This window comes from Puma concolor, chromosome D3 (genome assembly GCF_028749965.1).
Source record: "Puma concolor isolate L17-30 chromosome D3, mPumCon1.1.hap2, whole genome shotgun sequence".
NCBI lineage: Eukaryota > Metazoa > Chordata > Mammalia > Carnivora > Felidae > Puma > Puma concolor.
Genome location: NC_141678.1, coordinates 7,350,127 through 7,375,577, shown reverse-complemented (window position 1 = coordinate 7,375,577; position 25,451 = coordinate 7,350,127). Strand labels below are relative to the sequence as shown.

General features: G+C 41.9%; 1 protein-coding gene across 17 annotated transcripts in view; it reads right to left on the bottom strand.

Moving 5' to 3' along the window:
• The window catches only part of CLIP1 (CAP-Gly domain containing linker protein 1), a 126,749-nt gene that overhangs the window by 31,298 nt on the left and 70,000 nt on the right, over nt 1-25,451 (bottom strand). For 9 of the 17 annotated variants that reach the window (XR_015242194.1, XM_086681577.1, XM_086681576.1 and 6 more), the window contains 11 exons: nt 22,148-22,252; nt 17,425-18,369; nt 15,520-15,636; nt 13,121-13,178; nt 12,292-12,375; nt 11,181-11,337; nt 9,665-9,830; nt 9,352-9,567; nt 4,187-6,454; nt 2,936-3,052; nt 783-889 (listed from right to left, as the gene is read on the bottom strand). Coding sequence is in view for 16 of the 17 variants with exons in the window: in XM_086681577.1 (XP_086537703.1) it covers nt 783-889; nt 2,936-3,052; nt 4,187-6,454; nt 9,352-9,567; nt 9,665-9,830; nt 11,181-11,337; nt 12,292-12,375; nt 13,121-13,178; nt 15,520-15,636; nt 17,425-18,369; nt 22,148-22,252 (4,340 nt within the window). In the remaining variant the exon portion in view is untranslated. The remainder of the gene's footprint in view (nt 1-782; nt 890-2,935; nt 3,053-4,186; nt 6,455-9,351; nt 9,568-9,664; nt 9,831-11,180; nt 11,338-12,291; nt 12,376-13,120; nt 13,179-15,519; nt 15,637-17,424; nt 18,370-22,147; nt 22,253-25,451) is intronic. The other 8 variants (XM_086681583.1, XM_086681584.1, XM_086681585.1 and 5 more) reach the window with 5 other exon arrangements.

Sequence of the window (25,451 nt, the reverse complement as noted above, 5' to 3'; positions counted from 1 at the left end):
CGATCATTGAAAAAGCCAGATCAACACCAACAATTCATAGACCTGAAAACAGACCTGAAAGGCAAGGATTTGGAGGTGTTGTTGACAAAGGAAACATGGCCAGCCTGTCTGGCCAGGTGGCAGACAGGTGGCAGACAGGTGGCAGTCTAGGTGGCAGACTGATGGATAAACCTGGATTAGAAAAATTCTTGCAGGGGCGCCTGGGTGGCTCAGTCAGTTAAGTGTCGGACTTTGACTCAGGTCAATCTCACTGTTCGTGAGTTGGGAGCCCGCATCGGGCTCTGTGCTGACAGCTCAGAACCTGGAACCTGCTTCTGCCCCTCCCCTGCTCATATTCATTCTCATTCTCTCTCTCTCTCTGTCTCAAAAATGAATACAATATGAAAAAGAAAAGATTCTTCCAGAATCCTTTCACCTGACTTCCATGCCAGAGGTTCAATTACTCTTAAAATCAAGATTAACAATCTCAAAAGTGACATGCTTTTTATCTCCCTATAGAAAGGATCTTGAGAGATTTATTTATAAAGGGTCCTAACTTCTCAGGCAGGAAGCACACTTTTCGTTTTGCTTCTTTAACTCAGCTACTATCTTGACTTGGCTTCCTCACAGCTAAGCGGGTATAGGGGCTCCCAGGTATGCTAAAGCATTCGGGGGACAGAGAGGGTGGTGATTACTTTTTACTTTAAGCAAGTGTTTGTCAAGTTATTTTTTAAATCATTAGTATCATTTTCACTTTTGTGACATTAAAGTCCCACAGTTTCTCTCAAAGGACATGAACTTACATTTCTTTCCTGAATTCTTCCATTTTTTGATTCTCTACTGTCAGAAGCTCTTTCGATTTGTTCAGCTCTTCCACATTTTTCAGGTTGTTTTCTTTAAGTGTATCCAACTTAAAGACCAAGAAAAAAAAACTTGATGAAATTATTTCATTTTCCAGTGGCAGGACTGGATAGACATATTCATGCAAACGTGCACTTAATAGATAGGTGAAATTAGTCAGGTACAAAAAAGGGGGGGGGATTACCAGGTGAGGAGACGGCAAATGACCACGTCTATTATAAACGGCAAACCTCCCTCTTACATTTAGTCAGACATTTTCCGTACACCTGGCCAAAGTGTCAAACTAAATTGCTACATGAATTACAACAAAGGTTTGCTTCCACTTTGTATATAATTCTCAGTATTCATCATTGAACTTGCTATTCAAGTATGACCCCTCTTAACAAACACGAGAAATAAATTGCAAAGGCATGACATCAGCAAGAATTATTCTTTGCAATAAAAACTAAAACCCCTGTCCTTCCCCATAGATTAGTAGTTTCGGATGTATCTGTCAACATTAGAACTAAATGTACTGAGTCCCCATTACAAAAAACACTTGAATTAAAGTATTTTGTGGGTGGGAAAAGATTTGGTTATCCATCTGAACTCTGATCTGAAGAGGTGAAAGAGCCCGGCAGGGAGGCTGAAAAGCACTCATACATTCAGCCCCATCACCTGCCCATGGGGGATGCAGCCAGCTTAAGGCCTGGCCCTGATAGGAGAGCCAAACACATCACTAGAACGACAGAGACGTGACCAACTACGGGCTCTGGCAGGTGACTGGGGCTCTAGGTGCAGAGCCCCTAGCACAGGGGCTCCCCAAGCACAGGGAGCTCGCTCGGGCTGTCCATGACCCAAGGCGTGCTCCTGGCCCCAGAGTGGCTTCCTGGGACTTGTGTGGTCATCTTGTACAGAGTTACCTCTGCCACGTCACATGTCACAGTCAGGAGGCCTAGACAAGTGTCTCGATGGTTTTAACGCCACAATGTTCCTTTTAATGCCTCTACAATTAATAGAGGAGTCTGGAATTCCAGATTCACAGAACAAGAAAAACCAAGTATCACAAAGGGTCCAAAAAAATGATTTAGCCAGTCTTACATTCTGGTTATAACAAAGACACCAAGGGCTATATCATGAAAGTGCACAATTCTCCCTGATTCTACCCTCAAAAATGAGATATATTCCCTAAAATCTTCTTATTCATTTTAACTTCTATGATTACCATCTGATTTTTTAATGCTTTTTCTTCTTCTATTAGGACCATCAGTTCTGTAAATGTACCCCCGGGTGTGTAGTTTTATTTACCCTGTATCTTAAAACGTGCATGCCTTGACAGATTTCCATCTTTGAACCTCCATAGTGAGAAGGCCTATGCTTTACAGAGCAGCTATTCAATGTGGCCAGCTCTTCCCCTGCTTAATTCCTTCACGTCTCACCTGACTATCCCTTTGAAAAACATCTGAAGCCAGGCAGAACTTCACCTAACTATTTTGGAGAATCAATCTGTTTAGGACCAAGAGGTAACTGCTTCCCAAAGAAGGGGCTGATATGAACTGGGAATGGGGAGGAAGGGAATCAAAAATAGGTCCAAGAATGAGAAATGCTACTTTCAACAGAATAAAAGTGATCTTGAAACCACAAATCTGAGACGCAGAAGTGGCTGCCTGGAGATGACACAAAAGGGAATCAGGACTGAATGACACCAAGAAAAGGCCTACGCCAAACTTGGGGCCGAGGAATGGAATTTGGTGGCTCAAGTTGGGAGAGAGTGAAAATAAAAAAAAAAAATGTATGTGATTTAAGATAAAAGACACAAAACTAGAGAATATTAGGAGTACCTCTCTCTTCAGTTCCGTCATTGAAGTTATCATAAAAAAGCCACACTATTCAGGTTTTCCCCTCATTATTTCAAAGGCTGATCCTACTAAATAAGTAATGAAGGATTACACTTTATTTAATATTATCATGGCTCTGGTGTACATTCGACTCCGCTAACAGATCAAACCTGTGTGAGGCCACACTTCAAAAAATAAACAATCCTGAGTTAGTGATCAAATATTCCATGAAGTCGGTAAGCTGTCCTTTGTACAAAAAGCCATTTAAATCTGATTACTTCATTCTGTAGTTTTTCGTTTGTTTGCTTGGTATCCTCCAAGGAGGCCAGAGTTTCACTCTTCTCTTTGGTCATCTGTTCCATTATCTGCATGGCATCTTCTGCTGTTTGAGCAGCCTAAATACAAGAAAATACTGTGAGAAATGAGGTCACCCCCGACCCCATCAGGGATGCTCAGGCAGCCCTCGCTGTCTCGTGTGGTTAAGGCCCAGTCACCAATCCAATGCCGAAACAAACAGACCGAGACACGAAAGGTCTTTACTCCGAAGGGGAACAAAGCCACAGACCCTTTTCATGCCATTCTTCAAACAAGCCAACTGCGATATGCAACTGGCAGATTTTCAGACCATTCCAACCTACATCTTCCAAGCTCCCAAGTTATGCTGACAGTCACACTCATCATTCTGACCGATGTCGGAGAGAAACATTCAGGGAGAGTAAAGACCAACATCCTCACGTAGCTGAATTTTCTCTTAATCATATTTACTGCTGTGTGTTTGAAACACTATTCTTGCTATTTCAGATGTGGGGCTTTTGAAATCACTTGTAATTTAGGTGGGGAATTTCTCAATGAAAAATAAAAATTATTTGGGCAGTTATTAACACAAGGCTCAAGTGTTTAATGAGAAGGATTAAATGGAAAGGTCTCTGAGAGAAGCTGTGGGTAATGAATATAAACATGGCTGTGAATAAAAAAGATAATAGGCATATGGAGACAAATCCTTAGCTAAGATATGAAAACAATCATTAAAAACAATGTTTTTGTTTATTTTTTGTTTTTCATAAAAAATAAATGAAAAGATGTTTAAGGCACTTGCTTACAATTTCACGTGGTCTAATAAAGCTTCCAGGAATTCTGCAGTGTATCTTCCCGACCGCCAGCCATGGAGATTTCACTGGCGGGTTCCAAGTCCAGAAGGACAGACACAACAAAACAGTTAAAAGCCAAACAGAAGATACTATGTTTCAATATGTGCCCATTTTTCTACTGTTCTTAATCCTTTCAGAACCACAGTTGACTTTTTCTGGTAAATTTCTCCTTAAATTAAAAAAGATATCCTTTTTATTCACAGTTCACACCTCTTTCTAACGGAAACAACTGCGATTAGAGATTTAGTAATGAGTGGCCCCTTCAGGTGGTAACATAGGAGCAGTGGATTCAGTGGGGTGCCTATCCTCTCCAGGAGGCCGCTAGAAGTTAGTGCACAGTATTAGTAGTCCAGGTGCTGGTCCCTGACCCTCCCACTTTACCGTAAATGACTGAAGAGTCTCGAGCTCTCTAACTTTAAGGGTGAGCTTGCTCTTGTCTTTCCTTAAAATACGGTTTTCATTTTGAGATTCTAGGAGGTTGGCTGAGATATGGCTGTTGGTTTTGGCCAACTGGCTAATCTCTTTCTGAAGGATGAAGTAGCTTTCCGCCAGCTTTTCCTTCTCCTTTAGGAGCTCCTCCTTGGTCAGTATCATGTCTCTCTTCTCGGCCAGGAGGTTCTTGTTGTCCTGCACCACCTTGGCGCGATCGGCCAGGGTCGTCTCGTGCTTCAGCTGGAGGTCATCCAGGATCTTGGTGAGGTAGCTGTGCAGTTCCTGCAGCTCTAACTTGGATTTGGACAAGGTGGCGAAATCTTTCTTCAGAGTCTCTATGTTGGCAGCGAGTCGAGCCGTTTCTGCGCTCAAGAGTTCCTTTTCCTTAATTATCTGCACCACTCTCTGCTCTGACTTGGTCTTCTCTTGGACGAGCACAAAATTTTCAGACTGAAGCTGCTTAGTGTGTGCTCTTAACTCTTCCAGCTCCTGCTCCAGGAGGACCAACCTGCCATGAAGTTTATTGTTTTCATACAGGGATGACTCAGTTTCCTGCGCTCTGGCTTCTTTTTCCAGGAGGAAGGACTGCTGAATTGTTTGGATCTCCTTGTTTAATCTCTGACACTCTTCTTGCAGATTCAACCCATCCCGCAGCAAGATGCTCTTTTCAGAACAGCAAGTCTGAAGTTCAGCATTCAGACTCTCCTTTGCTTGCAGGGTGCTCGTGTGCTCTTTCTCTAAACTCTGTCTGGCATCCTGAGCCTCTTTCAGCATCAGAGAGAGATCGCACTTGGTGGCTGCTAGCAATTGGTTTTCCCTTTTCCTCTCCTGAAGCTCCTTCTTCAGAGTGTCGAGATTACCAAGGAGTTTCATTTTCTCGTGCACTACGATTCTTCTGTTTTCAGACTCTTGATCGTATTTCTTTTTGAGGTCTCCTATGGTTTTCATGGAGTTCTCTCTTTCTGCAAGCAAATCTCCATTTTGCATTTCCAGGACAGACTTTTCCTTCAAGAGACTGACATGCTGCTTTTTGAGCTTAGCAATTTTCTGACATACCACCTCCTTCTCAGAAGTTAGGTAAGTGATCTTCTCGTTCAGGCTCATCTCCATATGGGTGGCCTCTTCCGAGCACTTCTTCAGTTTTTCAGCAATGAGCCTGTTCTCACTTAGAAGTTCTTCTTTTTCAGCCAAGAGTTTTCTCTCAGAGGCAGCCAAGGCTCCTTTTTCTTGCAGAAGCTGGATGCACTCGGAGTCTGTGATCTTCCGACTGGTCTTGATTTCTTCCAGGAGCTTTGTGAGGCTGCTATTTGTAGCCTGCAGTTGCCTCACGTCCAGCTCAGCCTTCCTCAGAGCCCTCTTGGCATCGTCTAGCTGTGTGTGGAGCCCACTGGTTTCCGTGCTGAGCAGCTGCTTGATCTGGAGGGCGGCCTCCAGGCTGGCACTCAGCTTTTCCCGATCTTGAAGAAGCACGTCCTTCTCAAACTGCAGCTCTTTGTTGTTCTGGAGAAGATTTTCTCTTTCCATCTTTAAGGCTATGCACGCGCTATCAAGATCTGACTGCTTCTCCAAAGCTGACTTTTTCTCAGCCATGAGATCTTCAATCTCCTGCACCAAGGTTTTCTGATCTTTGACTAGCTCTTCGTAAGAGCTCTGCAGCTTTTGAATAACTTCATCTTTATCTTTAGCCAAGGCAAGATTTTCAGTAGTGAGCTTCTTGATATGATCCTCTAGGTGACCTTTTTCTTCTTGATCCTTCTTAGACTCAGCAATCAAAGTATCTTTGCTGAGCTGGAGCTCTTCTGTGAGTGCCCGCAGGCTTGCTCTGGAAGCCTGCAAAGCGTCATTTTCCATACTGATCTTCAAAAGCTCTTCCTGCGCAATATTGATTTCTTGTAGTAATTTCTCTCTCTCAACAGCTAAAGATTCTTTATGGAGCTGCTCCTGTTGATAAAGCTTTTCAGCATCTTGTTTTTCTTCTAAGACTTTCTCCTTTTCTAAATTAAGAGTTTCGTTTACCGACCACAGTTTCTGTTGATCTTCCTGAAGTAAAGTTATTTTGGCCTCCACCTCTACCAATTTTGATAAAAGTGAACCTTTTTCTAACTTTAAAGTATTTCCCTCCTGTGCAAGAAGCTGCTTCTCTGATTTCAGACCCCTCAGCTCTTCTGACATTAGTTCAATTTCTTTTTTGGCTGATGTTAACAAATAAGTTAGCGACTACAGAAATAAAAGGTGGAAAGAATGGAAACAAAATGAAATCAAGCAGACAAATGCGAGCCCAAATAGCTTAATGCAACCTAAATCGCCCAAGCTTAAAATGTTTTGCAATAAATGTCCTAGAAACTACCTGGATAACAAGGGGATGGGGGGAAGTGGGGAACTAGATGAAAAGAGCCCATTAAAGGATAACACAAGGCAGGTTTAGCTTTGTGAAGTGCTGATCTATCTACTGGTTTATTTTATCTCTGAAACACTTTTGAAATCATCCCTGAGTGGTACCTACGAGATAAAAATGGTTAGTTTGACTTTGACATCAGGGCATGAAATTCTTTCCTGCCCTTCTAACTTCCCAATTATTTCTCTTGTAGGAAGAATTCAGAGAAGAATTTTTAAAAATACAATCTAGAGAATTACAAAAAGTGAATATATTTTAACCAAAAGCGGGGGAGGGGAAGGGTGGGGGAAAGTAAATTGTTGCTTTTCAAACTAACTATAAGACATCAGCTTACCAAAGGACAGTCACTGGCCTGGCTGATTTAATCCCAATATTACAACTAATTAAAAGTACAGACCAATTTGCTAGGTTTGGGTGACTGAAATAAATGATTAAAAAATTTTTTTTCATGTTTTATGTATTTTTAAAAGAGAGAGACAGAACATGAGCAGGGCAGGGGCAGAGAGAGAGGGAGACACAGAATCCAAGGCAGGCTCCAGGCTCTGATCTGTCAGCAAAGAGCCCAACGTGGGGCTTGAACTCACAAACCGCAAGATCACGACCTGAGCCAAAGTCAGACACTTAACCGACTTAGCCACCCATGCGGCCCAATAAAATGAGTTTAAAAAAATATACTGGTTTAGGGGTGCCTGGGTGGCTCAGTCAGCTAGGCATCCGACTTCGGCTCAGGTCATGATCTCGCAGCTCGTGGGTTCGGGCCCTGTGTCGGGCTCTGTGCTGACAGCTCAGAGCCTGAAGCCTGCTTCGGATTCTGTGTCTCTGTCTCTGTCCCTCCCCTGCTCATGCTCTGTCTCTCTCAAAAATAAACAAACGTAAAAAAAATTTTTTTTAATATACTGGTTTATAAAATGACTTGACCACATTATCTATACCAGCACTGTCCAGAACTTTCTGCAATGGTCTAAATGTTATCTGCACAAATATAGTAGCCTACTGGTCATGTGCATAGTTGGTGATCACGTGAAGTGTGGGGAGTGCAAATAAGGAGCTAAACTTGTAATTTATTAAAATTGAACAACTAAAATTCAAATTAATGTGGCTGGTAGCTAGTGTATTGGACAGCATGACTACAAATCACTGAGTCTTAAACTAGGAAACACAGAAGTTCTGTGGGCTCCATGAACCTCCTGAAATCTTATATAAAGTGTGTTGAGCATATAAATTTTCTAGGAAGGGAATACTTTAAGGGCTCATCAGATTCATAAAATGGTCTGTGAGCCACTGTTGCTGACCAATACTGAAATCCACAGAAACTGGATATCAAGACAACTTTGGAGGGGGAACAATCTTAACCAAATGACCCTTGTAAAAAATAAAAAACAAAACACCAGTAAGCAAAATTAATGAGACTTAACAGAAACTTCTAGAATGTCATGGTTTCGTCAAACTGCAACATTTTTTTAAGGGAAACACTAAAAAAGTGGAGTCTGGGGGTGCCTGGGGGGCTCAGGCAGTTAAGCATCCAATTCTGGATTTTGGCTCAGGTCATGATCTCACGGTTCCTGAGTTCAAGCCCAGCATCAGGCTCTGCACTCACAGTGCAGAGTTTGCTTGGGGTTCTCTCTCTGCCTCTCCCCCACTGTCACCCACAGGAGCTCTCTAAATAAATAAATAAACAAACATTAAAAAAAAAAAAAAACCTGGAGTCTGTCCAGATAAAGGGATCCATAAAGATAAAAAATCTGGAAATTATATCCGGTGTTAAATGACTCGTAAAACTGGAGCTGTTTAACAGGGAGAACACAAATCCTTGACGGCCAGCATGAAGGAGAGAGAAAATGGAGGCATCTTATATATAACATAAATTATGTCATGGTCCAATTTAATTAACAAGTTTTAGGTGGGAATTGTTTGAAGTCCTATGTATGCTCTCTTACATTTCCTTTTCACTAAACTCCTGTATAAACACTAAAAGTAATTGAAGACAAGTATTTACTTTTCCTTGAGCAAGTTAAATAGTAGGAGGGAAAAGTTAAACAGTAGAAGGATGGTTGAACTTCATTAAGCTACCAGAGTCCAAAAATATACTGGGTTGCAGATATGATCCTGACACCATAAAATGAAATTCAATGTTATCACATTCTACTCTATTTAATAACAGAACGTTTCCTCCCAGCCCCTGCATCCAGCTTCCTTATCAATTAAGCTCAGAGTGCCTTCCAGGGACATATAAAAGCCCTTTCTAGACTCCTCACTTCTAATCTGCCGTTTAGGAGCTCTGTTTCTCCAATGCTCACTTGTTTCACGCGGCCTCTGCTTCTCGCTTTGCTGCAAGATGTCCCTCCTAACCCCAGTGCAAGGCAGCAGCAAGATGGCCAAGATTAGAGGCCACGACACAAAGTCTATTGCAAGCAGGCAAACACAGCTCAGGCAACAGGAGACTCTCTGTGACAGCTAGGGAGCAAGCAGCATGGGGTGGGGGGCTGATGGCTACACAGGACACTCAGGGGAAAGCCCTGTACTGTGGCCGCCACCCCGAGAAGGACCAGCAGCTGGCAGAAAACACGTGAAGCCAGGAAAACGTAATTCGCCATCCCGCCAAGCCCTCAGAGGTCAGCATTTGTAAAGGCCAGCGTACCCCGTCCCATCCACTGACGCTCTCTAAGCCCCACTGCAGCCTCGACGCAACACAGCGACTGAACTATCTCCCAGAACATACTTTGGCCTTGTCGGCTTGCTTTTTCAGTTCCACCATCTCCTGCAACAAGCCACTGTTCTCCTCCTGTGCGGCCTTCAGCCTCTCCTCTGTGTCCAGCAGCATCTCCTGTAGGCTCTTCAGGGTTTCTTCGTGCTTCGCCTTCGTCTCTGAACTGGCTGCTTCGTACCTAGCTTTCAGATCCTGGCACTGGTTGTGGCTCGTTTCCACCTTCTTCTCCTGCAGAGAGCCCGAATGAGGGAGAGAGTCATCTAGCCACATCTGCATTGCCCCTCACCTTCCTGCCAACACACAGTCCCATTTATTGCCTCCTTACCAGGTCCGACAATTTCCTCAGCAGTTCTTGCTTTTCTTCCTCATGCTTTTTAGCTGCTTCCTGCTGGCACTGTTGCGCTTTGAGAGTTACTTCACCAATATTCTTCTGCAGAAAGCTTGCATTTTCATTAGCCTTTGTGAGCTTTAGCTGTAATTCTTCTACGGTTCTAGAACAAGTTTCAATACAAGGGGTCAGAGCTTTCAAAAGAATGCTTTGAATTCCAAAGATATGCTTAGAAAGATAGTATTAATAATCGTATTAATGATTATAAGTTGTGAATAACTTAATGACGTCTGAAACAACAAAAAATTAACCTGACTTGCCCTGAAGAATAATTTTAACAATTGTGACAGTTATAAATACATTATTTGGAGCGACAACTACTGTAATTGTGAAGGTTTATCATTTTATGTCAATAGATCAGTAAGGAAAAATGAGTGAAAAGTACACATATATGAGGAAATGAGTTATTTTAGTTAAGTTTCAAAATTTTAGCAGACTAGATTATCAAAAACTCATTCTAGTGCCGCTTGAGTACAGAACATACAAAATGACACTTCAGAACTTGAAGAACTAGCTTCGAGATCCTAATGTGGTCCAACAAAGATGTACACAAAGACGTGAGACACAAACCTGGAGAACAGGCTATCAGACGACTCCGAGAACGGAGGAGGGAAACTCGGGCGGTCCCTCTGGGTTTTACACCTGTCCGACACCTGCAGAGATGGAGCTCCTCGAGGGCACCGTGCCACAACCGCCTGTGCAACTGCACCCACCTCACAGCGGGTCTGACCCGAGGCGGCCAACCAAGGCCCAGTCGCCCCCTGCCCCGCCACCCCACGCCGGCCCGTGGATGCAAACCTAACTGCCAACTAGTCACGCTTTCAGACTCCTTGGCCCTAAAATGTCCTCTGAAGGCTTTTTGCCTTATAAGACATTTGCTTTTTGTATGGAAGCTATTAAAAGAAAGAAAAATCAAAGCAACAAGAACCTCAGAATAAAGACAACAGCAGAGGTGAAGATAAAAGAAGCTAGCGCTGAGGACGAACAGCGCAGCGACGAGAGCCGCGAGCTCTCTGGGGCCAGAACACAAGCGAGTGACTTCACCTTCTTGAGCCTCAATTCCTTTCTCTTCAAAATGGGAGTAAGACACTCACCTCACAGGATTGTTACAAGAATTAGAAAATACACCCAGCACAGTGCAGGGCACATACCTACTAAGCCTGTAATAAGGGCTACCCTTCGTGACACTGAAACAGGTTAAAAAATTGTTAAGCGCCTGTAAAAGATGTCACTGCCCTTGGTAAAATTCTTTGCAAGTCATTAAAAAGTCCACAATACTGTATTCCTTAGAAGGTCCAGTAGTTGACTGAAGGGTACACCGGGGTAATGACAGGAAGGAAGAGAGACAAGAAACTTTAAAACAGAACCACCCTGAATTCTGGCTCCGCTCCCTCCGAGCCCTTACTTCAGAGGCCAACCTAAGTTGGGCGCCCCTATAACCATTCGTACATACCTTTCTTTCAGACGTAGCTCATCGTTCATTTTTGTCAGCTGAGAAGAATTATCTCCAGACATTTTCATAATTTCTGCAATGTCGTTTTCCAACTTTTCCTTTGCCTTTATCAACTGCTCTTCTCTGTCATCTCTCTCTCTGAATTTTGTCTCCATATCTGAATATACATAGGAAAAACAAATTGCACCACAGCGTTACAGGCAACAAAAATTTATTGACTACATCCTGTATTCCGAGGCTTGTTCTGGGAATATTTGCATACAGCAATCCCTGCCCTCATGAAAATTATATTCTAGCCAAGAAAACGGACAATAAACAAGATCAAGAAAGAAAATAAATAGTATAAAAATAGGGTTAATTGCCAAGAGGGAAAAAAATGTAAGTAGAGAAAGGAACCACGAAGGAGTCGGGAAGGTTAAAATCTCAGGCAGGGCCTCTCTGAATGGTAACATTTAAGTAAAGACCTGAAGGAGCTGAGGGACACCAAGTGCAAAGGCCCTGAGGCACAAAAATGCTTGCCATGCAGAGGACAATATGGCTGAAGTAGAATCAACAAGGGGAAGGGTACTACGGGCCTTTTGATATAATCGGAGAGACTACAGATTACGGGATGTAATCAGAGAGATTACAGATTACGGGATGTAATCAGAGAGGTAACAGGGCCTGGCATTGGTAAGGACTGCAGTTTTTACTCTGCATGTGAGGGGAGCTACCGAGTGATCTCAAGCAGAAAAGTGACACGACCTGACTTGATGGTGGAAGGACCGCTCTGGTTGGGGTGCTACAAATGGACCAAAGTGGGCAGGGCAGAAGCAGGCTGAGCAGGCAGTGAGCTGTTAGAGCAGCTAAAGTGAAAAATGATGGGTGGCTTGAGTCAAGGACAGCGGTAGGAACGGTGACACGTGGTGGATTCTGACTTATTTGAAAACAGGGCAGAGAGCATGTGCGGAATTTATAGACCTCAAACAAGTATTCAAGTATTTGATCTCATTATATCACACTATTGAGTGAAGAAGTTACCCCTGAGTAAATGTTATTGTAATGTACTATGGTTACCACAAATCCTAGGAAACCTACTATATCCAATGCTTAGTAACCAGAGCTATCTTACCTGTTAAATTTTCTCTCAACTTCTCCAATTCGGTAGACAGCGCATTAAACTGTTCCTCTTTTTGACGTAACTGATTTACTGTTTCTATGGAGGATAAAGTTAAAAGTTTAACATATTCCATACTTAAGAAGCCATCTAGAGGCTGGCTGTCTTAAACCAAATCAAATAATATGCTTGGGATTTGAGAGGACAGAAATGCTAGAAAGTCCCACCACACATCAAACTGCTGCATAATGGACCTACAGGAGTAAGCACGCGTCTCTTCCTGCCTCCCCACATCTGTGGATTAAACAGACACCAGGCGGGGCACCTGGGTGGCTCAGTCGGTTAAGTGTCTGACTTCAGCTCAGGTCATGATCTCGTGGTTCATGAGTTCAAGCCCCGTGTCTGGCTCTGTGCTGACAGCTCAGAGCCTGGAGCCTGCTTCGGATTCTGTGTCTCCCTCTCTGTCCCTACCCAACTCGTGCTCTCTCAAAAAATAAAAAAAATTAAAAAATAAATAAAAAAAAAAAGCAGACACCACGCATCCCTTTCTAGGCTTCTCTTTCCTACTTCCAGCTAAAACTCAATAGTTATCAATGCCTGAAGATTAAGATAATACTTTTCCCAAGTATGTTTAATTTTAATATACAATAAGCTTCAAGTCAAAAGAAGAAAGAATTAATGGGAGTTCGAGGCTTCAGGAAGCTAATGCAATCCGGCTGCAGGAGCTTCCAGAAGAGGGACATCAGACTACAGGAGCATCTATTCTGTGTATCCCAGACGCCATCTTCAGGGTGAGAATGTGACATTCTCTAAAGCCATCTGCTCATACTTTAATAAGACATACCTTGCATGCTTCTCTGAACAGAGACCGCCTCCTCTGAAGCATCAGCAAACTTTTCTTTCTAAAAAAAAAAAAAAAAGAATTGGATATTCAGATGAGAAAGATTTCAAATTACAGAAATAGAAAGCTTCAGTCAGTGATAACTACAACACTATCTACTTTTTGTGACTGATTTTGTTTCATCAAAACGAGCTTACACTCAAAACGTGTAGACACCAAGTGCTACCGTATGTATACTGTGCATGTACATACACAAGTGAATGAGGTTTCTATGTGTGTGCATACCTAGGTGTGCACATACATCTGTACAGATGTGTGAATGTGCACACGTAAGTACATGTGGTACATGTGAATGCTTTTTTCATGTTGCCATCCTCAATTAGCAGAACTTCTCTTCAGATATCTGGCTAAGACAGTGATCAGAATTCTGAAATGTTTTATATCTGAGAGTAATGAGAACCTAACATCTTGAAACCATATCAACTAATTCTGGGGGCACCTGGGTGGCTCAGTCGGTTAAGCATCTGACTTCAGCTCTGGTCAAATCTTGCAGTTCGTGAGTTTGAGCCCCGCGTTGGGCTCTGTGCTGACAGCTCAGAACCTGGAGCCTGCTTTGGGTTCTGTCTCCCTCTCTCTCTGCCTCTCCCCTACTTACGATCAGCCTCTCTCTCTGTCTCAAAAATAAATAAAACATTAAACAACATTTTTTAACAAAATAAAATGTACTTAAAAAAAAAACTTTCTAAAACCAAAAAGGGCCATTGCTCACCCACTCTTTTCTAAACATGACAGTAGATAAAAACACTCTCCTGGTTTCCCTGAGATGAGTTTTGAGCTAGATACACCAACAACATTTCTAAATGAGTGTTTCTAACTATTTAGAATTATTTTAAAAACGGGTACATGAACCACACAAGTCCACCAAAGCCCACACACTGTCCACCTGTGTTATTCCCAAAGCCAGATTTAGATGCCAAGTTTTCTCTACAGGGTACCTAGAGGGATATGCTAACTTACAAAAAAAAGTAAAGCTTGGGGAAGAGGGCAGAGAAATGGTATGAAACTCAAAACACATTTTCTTAAAGGATACCATATTAGAAAATTGTCATTCCCAGGCCAATTTATTCTCAAAAAGGCAGCTAAAATACTGTACATCAAAACTGTCCAACAGAATTATCCTCCATGATGGAAATATTCTATACTGCACTGTTCAATATGGTAGCCACTAGCCACATGTGGGTATTAAGCACTTCCTATGTGGCTGGTACAAGCGAAGAACTTAATTTTAATTCATTTAAATAGCCGTATGTGAACAGTAGCTACCAAAATGAACAGTGCAGCTATATATTTAACATTTGAAGAAGTAGTTTGTAATATTGGCATTGAAAAAAAAAAAAAGCAAATACTCATTCACCCCTGGAATTAGCAAAGAAGTGTAGGAAGTGGGGAAGAGGATGGTATATGGAGGATCTAAGACAACTGTCCCCTCCTGACTCATGTGTCTCTTACCCAGTTTCTCCATAACCTTCAACTCTCCATGATGTGTGCTTATGGTCACTGGCCCTGACTAAATTCAGGGTTGTTGGTTTTTTTTTATGTTTGTTTATTTATTTATTTAGAGAGAGAGAGACAGAGTGAGAGCAGGGGAGGGGCAAAGAGAGAGGGAGACAGAGAATCCAAGCAGAATCCACACTGTCAGTGCAGGGCCCGATGCAGGGCCCGAAATCACGAACTGCAAGATCATGACCCGAGCCAAAATCAAAAGTCTGACGCCCAAGCAACTGAGCCACCCAGGTGCCTTGTAAGTTCAGTTTCTAATGCAGGAAGTAAGGAGAACAGTTGAGAAAAGGTAAGAAAAAGTTAAGAAAAAAAATGTCTCACAACTTGGGATTAAGGCAAGAGGATATATGTGAAAAGAAATGTAATTTCCTGGGGTGGAATGAACAGAGTTGTAAGAGATGATTCTTTGAATTCGTAGACTTAGACAGCACCCTGCCTTGCTAACAGAGGATGCCAATGGTCCGGAACAGCTCTCTGCAAAGTACGAGAAAGCAGTCAAGACCTCATTATAAATGAAAGTTAACGTGTTGGGTGTGTAACTTGGAAGGTCCCTGTGTTTAGCAAAACTAAGCAGTCAATAATATGCCAAAGCGACCCATTTATCAGAAGCAAAGGCTAGATTTTAAAAAGGAAAAAGTAATACCTACCTTTATTGCGAGTGTCGATTTGATCCCATTCCCTTCAAGGTCATCAGCCAATGACTAATACACTCAATTTCAATCAATACTTTGACAGAGGAAGGAAACAGGTACAATACTTCCTTACAGAGATTTTTGTTTTTAAAACAGGAACCATTCAAATGGCCAGAAACCCTGAGAGTCAGATTCCCAACAGGTACTTACCAAAATCTGAAGTTCTTTCTCCAAAGCCTCTTTCACTTGACTGACTTCACTCAAGTTTTTCTGAAGGTTATTTAGTGTTAGCTCTTTCCCCTGAAGCTCCCTGGAAATGTTACTAGCCTACCGTACACAGTGACGTGGCACAGGAGTAAACGAACAGAAGGAAACAAAAAAGAATGAATGAGAAAGAAAAAATAAAAGAAACCTAAAAAACATACAAGAAACAAACACAACCAAACAAAACCGAAAGGAATAAAGGCATGGGTAAAAAAATTACTGCTTTTCTTTTTTTGTGGTTGTTAACTCTAAGAAGCCAATGACTTTTCACACAATCCGTTTCTAGGTAGCACAATCTAATGGCTATTTAAAACAGTCAAAACAAAGTATTTTTCTATACCAAAATTTGGAGTATCAGCATGATCTAAAGCAGAAAGCACAGACACTTACTTTCTAAGTGGGTAAGTTAAGCAATTTCATTTTCTGGACTTTAAAATCCATAAAGTAGGAATAACGGATACATGTGATCTATGTTATTTTCTATCTTTGTATATGCTTAAAGTATTTCAACACTTAAAAAAATAAAGAATTTTAAAATCCACTGGACAACAGTCATCAGAAATTGGTTTTCATTAAATTTGGATGTAAAAAAAGTTGACCAACCCTTAGTTAGCTTCATATTGCTCTACTAATTCATTTTTGTGTTTTGATTGGTATTTTGGATCCAAGTGAGGAGATTTGAGAAAAACTTCCTGTAATTAGCTTGTTATCTTCAACTAACGTTAGTTACTTAGTGACTTTTCCTTCTGTCTTCACATCTCCCCGTTTAACTTTACAACCCTTTGCTAACAAAGCAGTTTCTCCCGCAAAAAGCTCTTAACATTCCTCATCAGTACCAGTACTCCCGCTAGTGGCAAGAGGGCTGGGAAAGCATCCATCCCTCAAACGGTTCTTAAAAATGAAGGGAATATTTGAAAAGGCTAATTAGAAAGGAATGTAGCTGACAAACGTTCCATATAATTTCCTGCACCTTGACCAAAAGCATACTTGTCAGATCTTTCCTCAAAACGGTAGGGAACAGGGGCACCTGGGCGGCTCGGTTAGGCCTGCAACTACTGGTTTCGGCGGCTCAGGTCATGATCTCATGGTTCGTAGGTTTGAGCCCCACATCAGGCTTTGCACTGGCAGTGGGAGCCTACTTGGAATTTTCTGTCTCCTCTCTCTGCCCCTCCCCCACTCATTCTGTCTCCCTCTCAAAATAAATAAACTTCTAAAAATTAAAAAAAAAAAAAAAAAAGGTGGGGAATAGAACATGATCTCACTGTGGTATAGGAAAAGCTCCAAGGAGAAAGAAGTAGCGATGCCCAGGGCTCCAGGCTCTTAACCTTATTTTGCTGTGAGTATTACTTATCATAGAGTGTTAATTTCCATTAGTCAAACTCAAGCCTGAAGGTCCACAGTCTGTTTTTATATATTACCTTATGGACAAGACAATTACGTAAATGGCAAGGGAGGAGGTAATCTTTTAAATTTCTTTCCTCTCCATTTATTTATCTTAACACCATCACCTTAGGGAATTCTCTGTTTTAAAAAGATGACAGACCAGAACCAAGCTTCAACAGGAAAGCGTACAGCCTGGCCCAGAGACAAAGTCTAAAGTTTCCAGATAACAGGAAACCAAAATAAACTCACATAGTTGAGCCAGTGTTTTCTCTAATCTCCTCGGAAGAAACCACACTCAAGATACTCAGGGGATGCTACACGCAGCGGGAAATTTGCCGGCACAAAGCAATGTGCTATATAATAGAATCGGGAATTTGGAAGGTGAACGAGCTCCACTCAAAAGTAACACACAATGCAAAGCGGGACGGATAGATGGAAACTTAAAGGATGGAGGACGCCAATACGAACCTTGCCACTTTCAGTATTCTTTTCAATCTCTAAATTTGTAATCTGTTTCTCAGCTGCCTCAAGCTGCTGTCTAAGTTTCTCGATTTCCGATTTACCTTCGGAACTGGCTTTCCGAAGCGCATCAAGATCCGAGAGCTTTTCTTCGGCAGCCTTGAGCTGTGATGTAAAATTACCAATAACCTTGGTTTGTTCACTGCATTTGGCTTGTAGGACCTCTAGCTCCTTTACCTTTATTTCAGCTTCCTGCAATTTGTTGAAGGTGTCCTCCATTTCTACTAGATGCTGGTCTTCTGCTTCATCCAGTTTCGCCTTGATGGCTTCTAGGCTGCTCTCCTTCTCTTTAATGACCGCCATCAGCTTAGCCCTTAGGGCTTCTATCTCTTTGGCGTGAGCAGACCTTTCAGAGTCTTGTTTATTCTGCAGATTTTCTATTTCGTGCTGGTAATCTAGTCGCATCTTCTCCACCTGTGTTTTTAACTCCGCAAACTCTGCTGTCTCCGTTCCGACCCCTTTGCTGAAGGACACCTTTAGCTCCTCCATCGCCTGCTGGTGCGACGCGATGGCCGTCTCCAGCTTGGACTTCCACAGGACTATCACGTCGGAATTCTCCTTGTTGGCATGATCGAGCTTACTTTTCAGGGACTCGTTCTCCTTGGAAAGCTTCTCTGTGGCAGCCTGAAGAGCCTTCATCTCCTTCTGATGTGTCTCTTCACGGGCTCCAAAATGCTCCTTCAGGGAAGTGATTTCTCTCTGGTGGTCAGCATGGGCAGCTTCTGATTTTTCTTGCAAAGAGCTTATCTCTTGCAAAAGGGAGAGCGACATGTCAACGTCCCCAGTGGGCTTCTGGGACTCCAGTCTCCTCCGCAGCTCAGCCACCTCCTGCACTTTCAGTGCTAGCTCTTTTTCTAGCTCCATTATACGGGACTTTTCTGACACTGTAGCCACCTAGTAACCGCAGCCCAAAGAGAAACAAAGCATGTCAATAACCCATCACTGGTAATTTCCTTTAACCTTGAAGCTCTTTAATAACTCCCCACCTCAGGCAGCGGTGAGCTACAGCGAGCCCTCGTGCTCACCCACCTCTAGCTGCCATCACAGAGGAAGCCCAGTTCTGAGAGCTCCAAAGTAAGTCATCATCTTGGGCAAACTTCCACCATCTTGAGATGCTCGAGCAACTGAAAACTGATATGGAATTTAACTTGCTCCAAGCAATTTCTTTTTCCTCTAAAGAAACTTTAGAGAAGTGCCCATCATCTGACAGGTAAGTTGAGGGAAACAGTAGCTTTCCAATTTCTTGTTTTATCTGCCTGCTGGAAGAAAGAATCCTCCTCATTTTACCTGTTTTTTCCCTACTCTGCTTCACCCAGGATGTGTAAATGCTCATCTACCTGATGCAGCTGATTTTAAAGCTCTGTGCTGTCCGGTATAGTAGCACACGGGGCTACTGAGCACTTGAAATGTGACAGGTGCTGGCCGTGTGAAATACACAGATTTTGAAGACTCAGGGGAAAAAAAAGAACAGAAAACACCTTGTTAATAATTTTTAGACTGATTACATAATGAGATGATATTACTTTGGATATACCAGTTTAAATAAAATATATTACTCATTTTCTTTTTCTTTTTATCTACTAAAAAAGTATGTTCGTGTGGGAAGCACAGAATTTTCAATTACATATATATGGTTAGTATTATACTTCTGTCGGCTATGATTGGTATAAAAATGTGTGAAATTACCTATCAAATGTTTCAATTAATACCACATCAACTTTAGAATAAAAGCTTCACCTGGATAATGAAGAAATAATTCATTAACCTGTTTTTTAGGAAGACAAAATGAGAACTACTACTTACCTGCAATTATACACAAGAATCTTTAGAGATTACACTTTTTAGATTTTATAATTCTATTGGCATTTTAATGTACATATCTTGTTCCCCTAACCCAGTGGTTCTTAGATTTTAGTATGCAAATCAATCTCCTGGGATATATGTCTAAAAGGCATATATATGTATGTCCCAGTACTTTCCCATGTTTTGATTCTATTTAGCTCTGGGATAGCACCCAAGAATCTGTTTTTAAACAAACTCCCCAGGACTATGAAAAACACTTTCTTAAACTGTGTCCTTTTACTCTTAGGAAATTAATTCTCTCTGCTACCTGTTAGCCAGTCAGAGTAACACACAAAATATGTGGGAAATGATACCTTTGGGCAGAAAAATGAATTATTGGACTAACCTGGGAAAAAGAAGGGAACATGAATGATTTAAAAATCAATTTTAAGGATTAAAACTCCTCCAGGTTGAAGGCTCTTCTCCCTCACTGCCTTCTAGTGGGACAGAAAGTCACCGTTGTTTCCTTCACTTTCTCTGCACACCTACAGGCTGTGATATGGAGAGACACTAAGATGTCCACCAAGACTAGGAAAAGAAGACAACTGGGTCTCCAAAAAAACTGCATAAGGAAGTCCGTAACTATTCCAAAGCTGATTGTAAGTGTTATGCTTCAGGGTTATAGATGCTCCATCTTCAAGAGGTTAATTTATTTATATACTTTTTTCTGGGGCAGGGTGCCCGAGAGTTTGTTGCCACAAAATAAGGTACAAAACATTGATAAACCCCAGTGCTTCAAGGTCAGGAACATAAATTAAATCCAATAGGATAAGAATCTGTAATTAGTCACTATAAAGCAAACTGAGGAAATATCAAGTAAAAAAATAAGTCAAAATAATAGTGTGATTATCTTGTAGCATTTTCACAGCACTTCTGTTTTTCATTTTATTTCCCTAAGTCTGCCCTCGGGCGAAACCACGTGTCTGCCTCTTCCACCAGGGTCAGGCCATAAAAGTCAGGTATCGTTTCCGAGTCTTGCTTCTGTCTCCAGAAGCTTGCTTATAAACTGGCCTTACTGGCTTTTAGGAATTCTAAAGCACTTCCTAAAAGGAAGGTAGGTGATAAGAAATTCAAGAGGCTCACTGGTTGGCTTCACACTTGGCCAAGCAAGAGTGAGGATCAATAGAAGACATGACTTGTTACAGAAAGAAAATAGGTTAAACCTGAGATAATTGGATAAACCATGCCGTAATGGATACCTTCTTATCGACAGCAAAAACAAAAACAAAACAAAAATCCACCCAAGTTGTTTACTAACTTATCTACATGGGAAGAATTCATGGGCTAAAAAATATATATATATATCATATATATGTATATATATATATATATACACACACACACATACATACATACACATACATACATATGTATATACATGTGCATATACATATATATCCTTCCTTCAACAGCCATTCTCACTAAAGGAGCCCAATGTTATCATCAGTCCCTTGTATTTCCCAGATCAAATCTTTGGCTCTCAGGTAACAAAGAAACAGCACCAAACTACCAGGACTTTTTTCTTACCAAATACACAGGCAGTACCTTTACTCTTGAGGCCAACTGAGAACATTTTCTTTCTTCTTAAGAAACAAAAACTTATGATTTAGAGAAGAAAAATCATTCAATTATCTAGATTTTCAGATCAATGATTTCTCAGCAAAGGAAATTTCCTCAAGTGCTAATAATTCAAAAGAAAAAATCATGCCAAATTTGATCAGAGACAGTGATTTTTGAAATTTTAAAGTTAACAATCTGGACAATTTAGCCATTGACAGTCAAATTCGTGATTTAAAAGGGGTGTGTGTGTGTGTGTGTGTGTGTGTGTGTACACATGTCCTCTTATATGTAAAGGTATTGGATTATTTCTTAAATATTTCAGCACAAAACTGCCTCCATCCTATGGTGGTCAAGAGCACAGACTTTGGGGACCATTGCTCTAGATACAAATCCTGGCTCCACTATTACTGTTAGCTGTGTAACCTTGGGCAAATTATTTAATCTCTCCATCTCTCGGTATCCTCATCTGTAAAATGGTGACAATACTACCACTTCCCCTGGGATTGAGGTGAGACCAAGTAAGTGAATACTGGTGCAGTGTTCAGAATAGTGCCCAGCCCCGAGTAAGCACTATATAAGTGCTTTAATACGTAAATAAATGAAAACATGACTAACGCATTGGCTCGGAGGGCCAAAGACAGTGAGCTGGAGTTGTAGGAAGCCATGCTGGTCCCAGCACACTTTTCCCTCCTGCTTGCTGAGATTTTCACCGACTGGTGACAGAAAGGAGGGAAATACAAGACATACCAGCTATCAAGAAAAAAAGGCCAATGGGATCAAAGTCCTTAACTCTCATTCAAAAGAGCCAGCGTTTCAATTCCCCCAAAAGGCCAGGGAAGAAGGCAGGAAAAAAGAGAGGGAAAGTAAAACAACAATAGCAAAAAATTATTCAGAAAACCCTGTCACTGGGAATATGAGAACAAGAGGACAATTGACTGCTCGTGGCAAACTGGAGAAACATATTTCAAGGTAGTAATACAAAAAGCCTCAAATGTGGTTGTGGACGTCCATGCAGTCTATACAGTTGTATTGTTTCTGATCTTGATTTTGGCTGAGTTAACCAAAGGTATGAGTCTTTACCTTTGACGTAGGATTCGACATGAAACACCTGTGTCTAACCATCAGCCTAAGCTCACAAACACCTGAACGGCACGAAGACCAAACTCAGGTGGAACCACTGGGTTGGCTTAGGCCAACTGCAAGGCACGTCCCCCGAGGCATCACCATTCACATATATGGATCTGCTTCATTAAACAGTGAAAACCATTACCCTAGTGTCTTCTAACTCCCTCTGCAGTTTGTCAGCTTTGGTCTTTTCAAAGAGCAGGCTCTGTTCAAGCTCCTTAATGCGGGCATGCTCCAGTTTGGTCTGCGTCTGTTAGTAAAAAGGAAGAGGAAGAGAACACAACAGTGCCACCATGACATGCCAGCACAAGAGGAGAGACAGCGGCATGCAGGCTGAGCCACCAGTACCTTCCGCCGAAGGATGAACAAAAAGGGGAATGGAGAAGGGCAGAGGATGGACTGAGATGGGGAGGCTGGGGGTGAGGATGAACGCTACGGACAAAAGGATGAGGTGGGCAGGGGACACAAGCTAGTCTACTGAGAAAGAAAACAAATGAAAACATATGAGGCAAGATGAAAAGTGTCAGATGCATGCAGCCAAATATAAGTTATATTGATAAGTGAAGTTTATCAGCACAAATTAGAATAGTTAATATTCCTCTAAACTATCGTTTTCCCTCCTCCCCACAACAGCTATTTGACATCAATGTGTATGTAACTGACTCGGTGACTTTGAAAAGTGAATTGACCCTCAAAATGATCACTTGTTAATCCCCTAAATATGCAAAACATGTCATAAATCTTATAAGAGTTCAGTAAGTCCCTAGAGCAGATCCTAGCACTCTGGCATGGAATTTGATGTGAACAAGTGTGGAGAGTTAAACCTAATGAAGGGAATCTAGAAACCAGAGCTGAGAAAATCACACCGGTGGCCTTTGTGGAGATGAGCGAAACGGGACTGACGTTTTTAGCAACATTTCCTAATTCCCTAGTTTCCTTCCAACAGTGGGTTTTCCAAAAACCGGGGCGCCTGGGTGGCTCAGTAGGTTGCGCATCCGACTTCAGCTCAGGTCACGATCTCACGGTCCGTGAGTTTGAGCCCCGCGTCGGGCTCTGGGCTGATGGCTCAGAGTCTGGAGCCTGCTTCCGATTCTGTGTCTCCCTCTCTCTCTGCCCCTCCCCCGTTCATGCTCTGTCTCTGTCTCAAAAATGAATAAACGTTAAAAAAAAAAATCAGAAACTATTTTGTCACCAGGGAAAAAACGAGGAGATCATATTTACGAGGGTAAAGTTCAGTAATAATTATGCTACATCCCTGAGACTCAGATCAGGAGAGAAGTTTAGAGCTGATAAAGGGCTCATTTTCTTGATCCTAGGATGAAGTAGTTACCAGCTCAGAAGTGAGAAACGGTGGTTCAGCACAAAGGTATTCATTTGAGCTCCATGCAAAAGGAGCTGGTCAGATCCTAATGTGTTTCGAAACTCCAGAGACTCCCCATCATCACTTACTTAGACATTACCTGATGGAGAACCCAGAAAGCAATCTCTTTCTAACAGCAGACAGAGACTTAATCAATTTGAAATAATCTAGGTATCAGTCTGAATGTACCTCTTTCCCCACTCACCTGTCCACTCAAGAGGTTACCAGCATAGTCAACTGATTGATAAAACCTACTGATAGAGCTGCTCCCAGCAGCTTCTAACTACTTATATTAATTGTAGTATTTTGTGGTTCTAACTGGTCAGATCTATGTCTGGACAATTACAGGCAATGAGAAAATGACAACACACTCTAAATAAAGTAACAGAAAGTAAGCAGAGCTTAAGTAGAAGGTAGGATATTTTATGTTGAAAACATCCTTACTAACTCCAATGGTTCTCTAGGGATTTCAACACATTCCAAAGGTCACGTTGCTTGTGAACCATGTATAAACCATCATGGAATATTCAAAAGGTGAACAAAAAAAACTTTTTAATTTCTCCATCTGCTTCAGCTCTTTACACTCAACAAAAATAATGGAAAAAAAAATTCAAAACCTAACTGTCTGGATAGTCCCCTTGGTCCACATGTGCCTCAGACAGAAGTTGTTCAATTTACCTGCTTTTACAAGAAAAAACAAATCTAATCCAGATCTATGTAATTGGGGTCACAGCCTCAAGAACCGAACAGTAAAACTAACAGTAAAAAGCAAAAGGCAACAGAACCTTTCTTCACCTCTTGACTCCAAGTTCAGTGTCCTCTGGGTGAAAGGTCACTAATTCCAGATAAAAAAGCAAGCATCTACTGCAGCGTGACCTCCTTCCCACTCTGAGATCTTCCAGATGACTGCTGTACCTCCTTGCTGGCCAGTATGCACACAAAGCAGCTGGACTCTCTACAGCTGTGTGTGAGCAATCAGCAGCAGGGGAACGAGAGATCCACGTCCGTGCCACGGTGTGCGGTAAAAACGTTACACTGGACAGGACAGCCCTCCTTTTAAAAGTATTCCTTTCTCCCAGGAAGACAGAGCATCCCAAGAGGAAAGTCCTGGGACGGGGACTGAGAGGGAAAGCAAAGGCTCTGCGAGAAGCACACAAGAAAGGCAGGAGGGAGGTCCCATGCAGACTGACACCGGATGCAGCGGGAGCCTGTTTTGGGAGGACAGAAGAGACCCAGATCACTGAAGTAGCTTCACAAAAAGGAAACCTTCAGAACGCAGGCTTTTTTTACAAGCTCGGTCTTGAATTGTCTATTTCAGCTGCCAGGTGGTGGTAGGAAGAAAAAGCTTCGGTTTGATTTTATTCCCTTATGGTGGTAAAACAAAGCCAAAAGCGTTTAGGTTCTTTCAACTGGCCTCCCAGCTGGCAGATGCACAGCTCACAGGGTGCTTTCGAGGCCATTTAGGTGAGATCTGTGTTGGGTGTTTGATTTTAATCAGAGGGAGGAAGAAAAAAACACCTTCAAGCCCGGTAGCACAGCTACTAGAAAAATCTCATTTCAATAATAATAAATTTAAAGCACATAGCATCTTCACTGAAGAATGCTCCTCTCTAGTGTCACCAATCAGGGAAAATACTGCAGCAACAAGCAGACGCTTGAATTTCTTGTCACCTGCACTGACAGGCATTGGCCGACAGTGGGAGCTCACAAAAAGGCAATCCGTTCTGGCGCTCAGAATGCCCTTCTGCTCTCATTGGAATAAAATCAGACCACTGGGGCAAACTTTCCGAAGAAATTTCTGTAATCCCTCCAGCTAATATGTTTTATGTTTCTGTCAGCTATCATCTTTTGGAATAATTCTATTAAAATTAGAAGACGTTATGAATTAAGAGAAGGCCAAGCACCCACATAAAATCCTTTTTTTTTTTTTTGGCAAAATTTATCAACAAACACTTGCTTATGCATTAAATACGTAGATTTATAGAGCTTAGTCATTACATACAATTTCTTCTGGATACAAACGTAATTGCTGTGAAAGCCACATGCACAGAAATATTAAGGTCAATGTTTCAGGTCAGATTACGCAGTT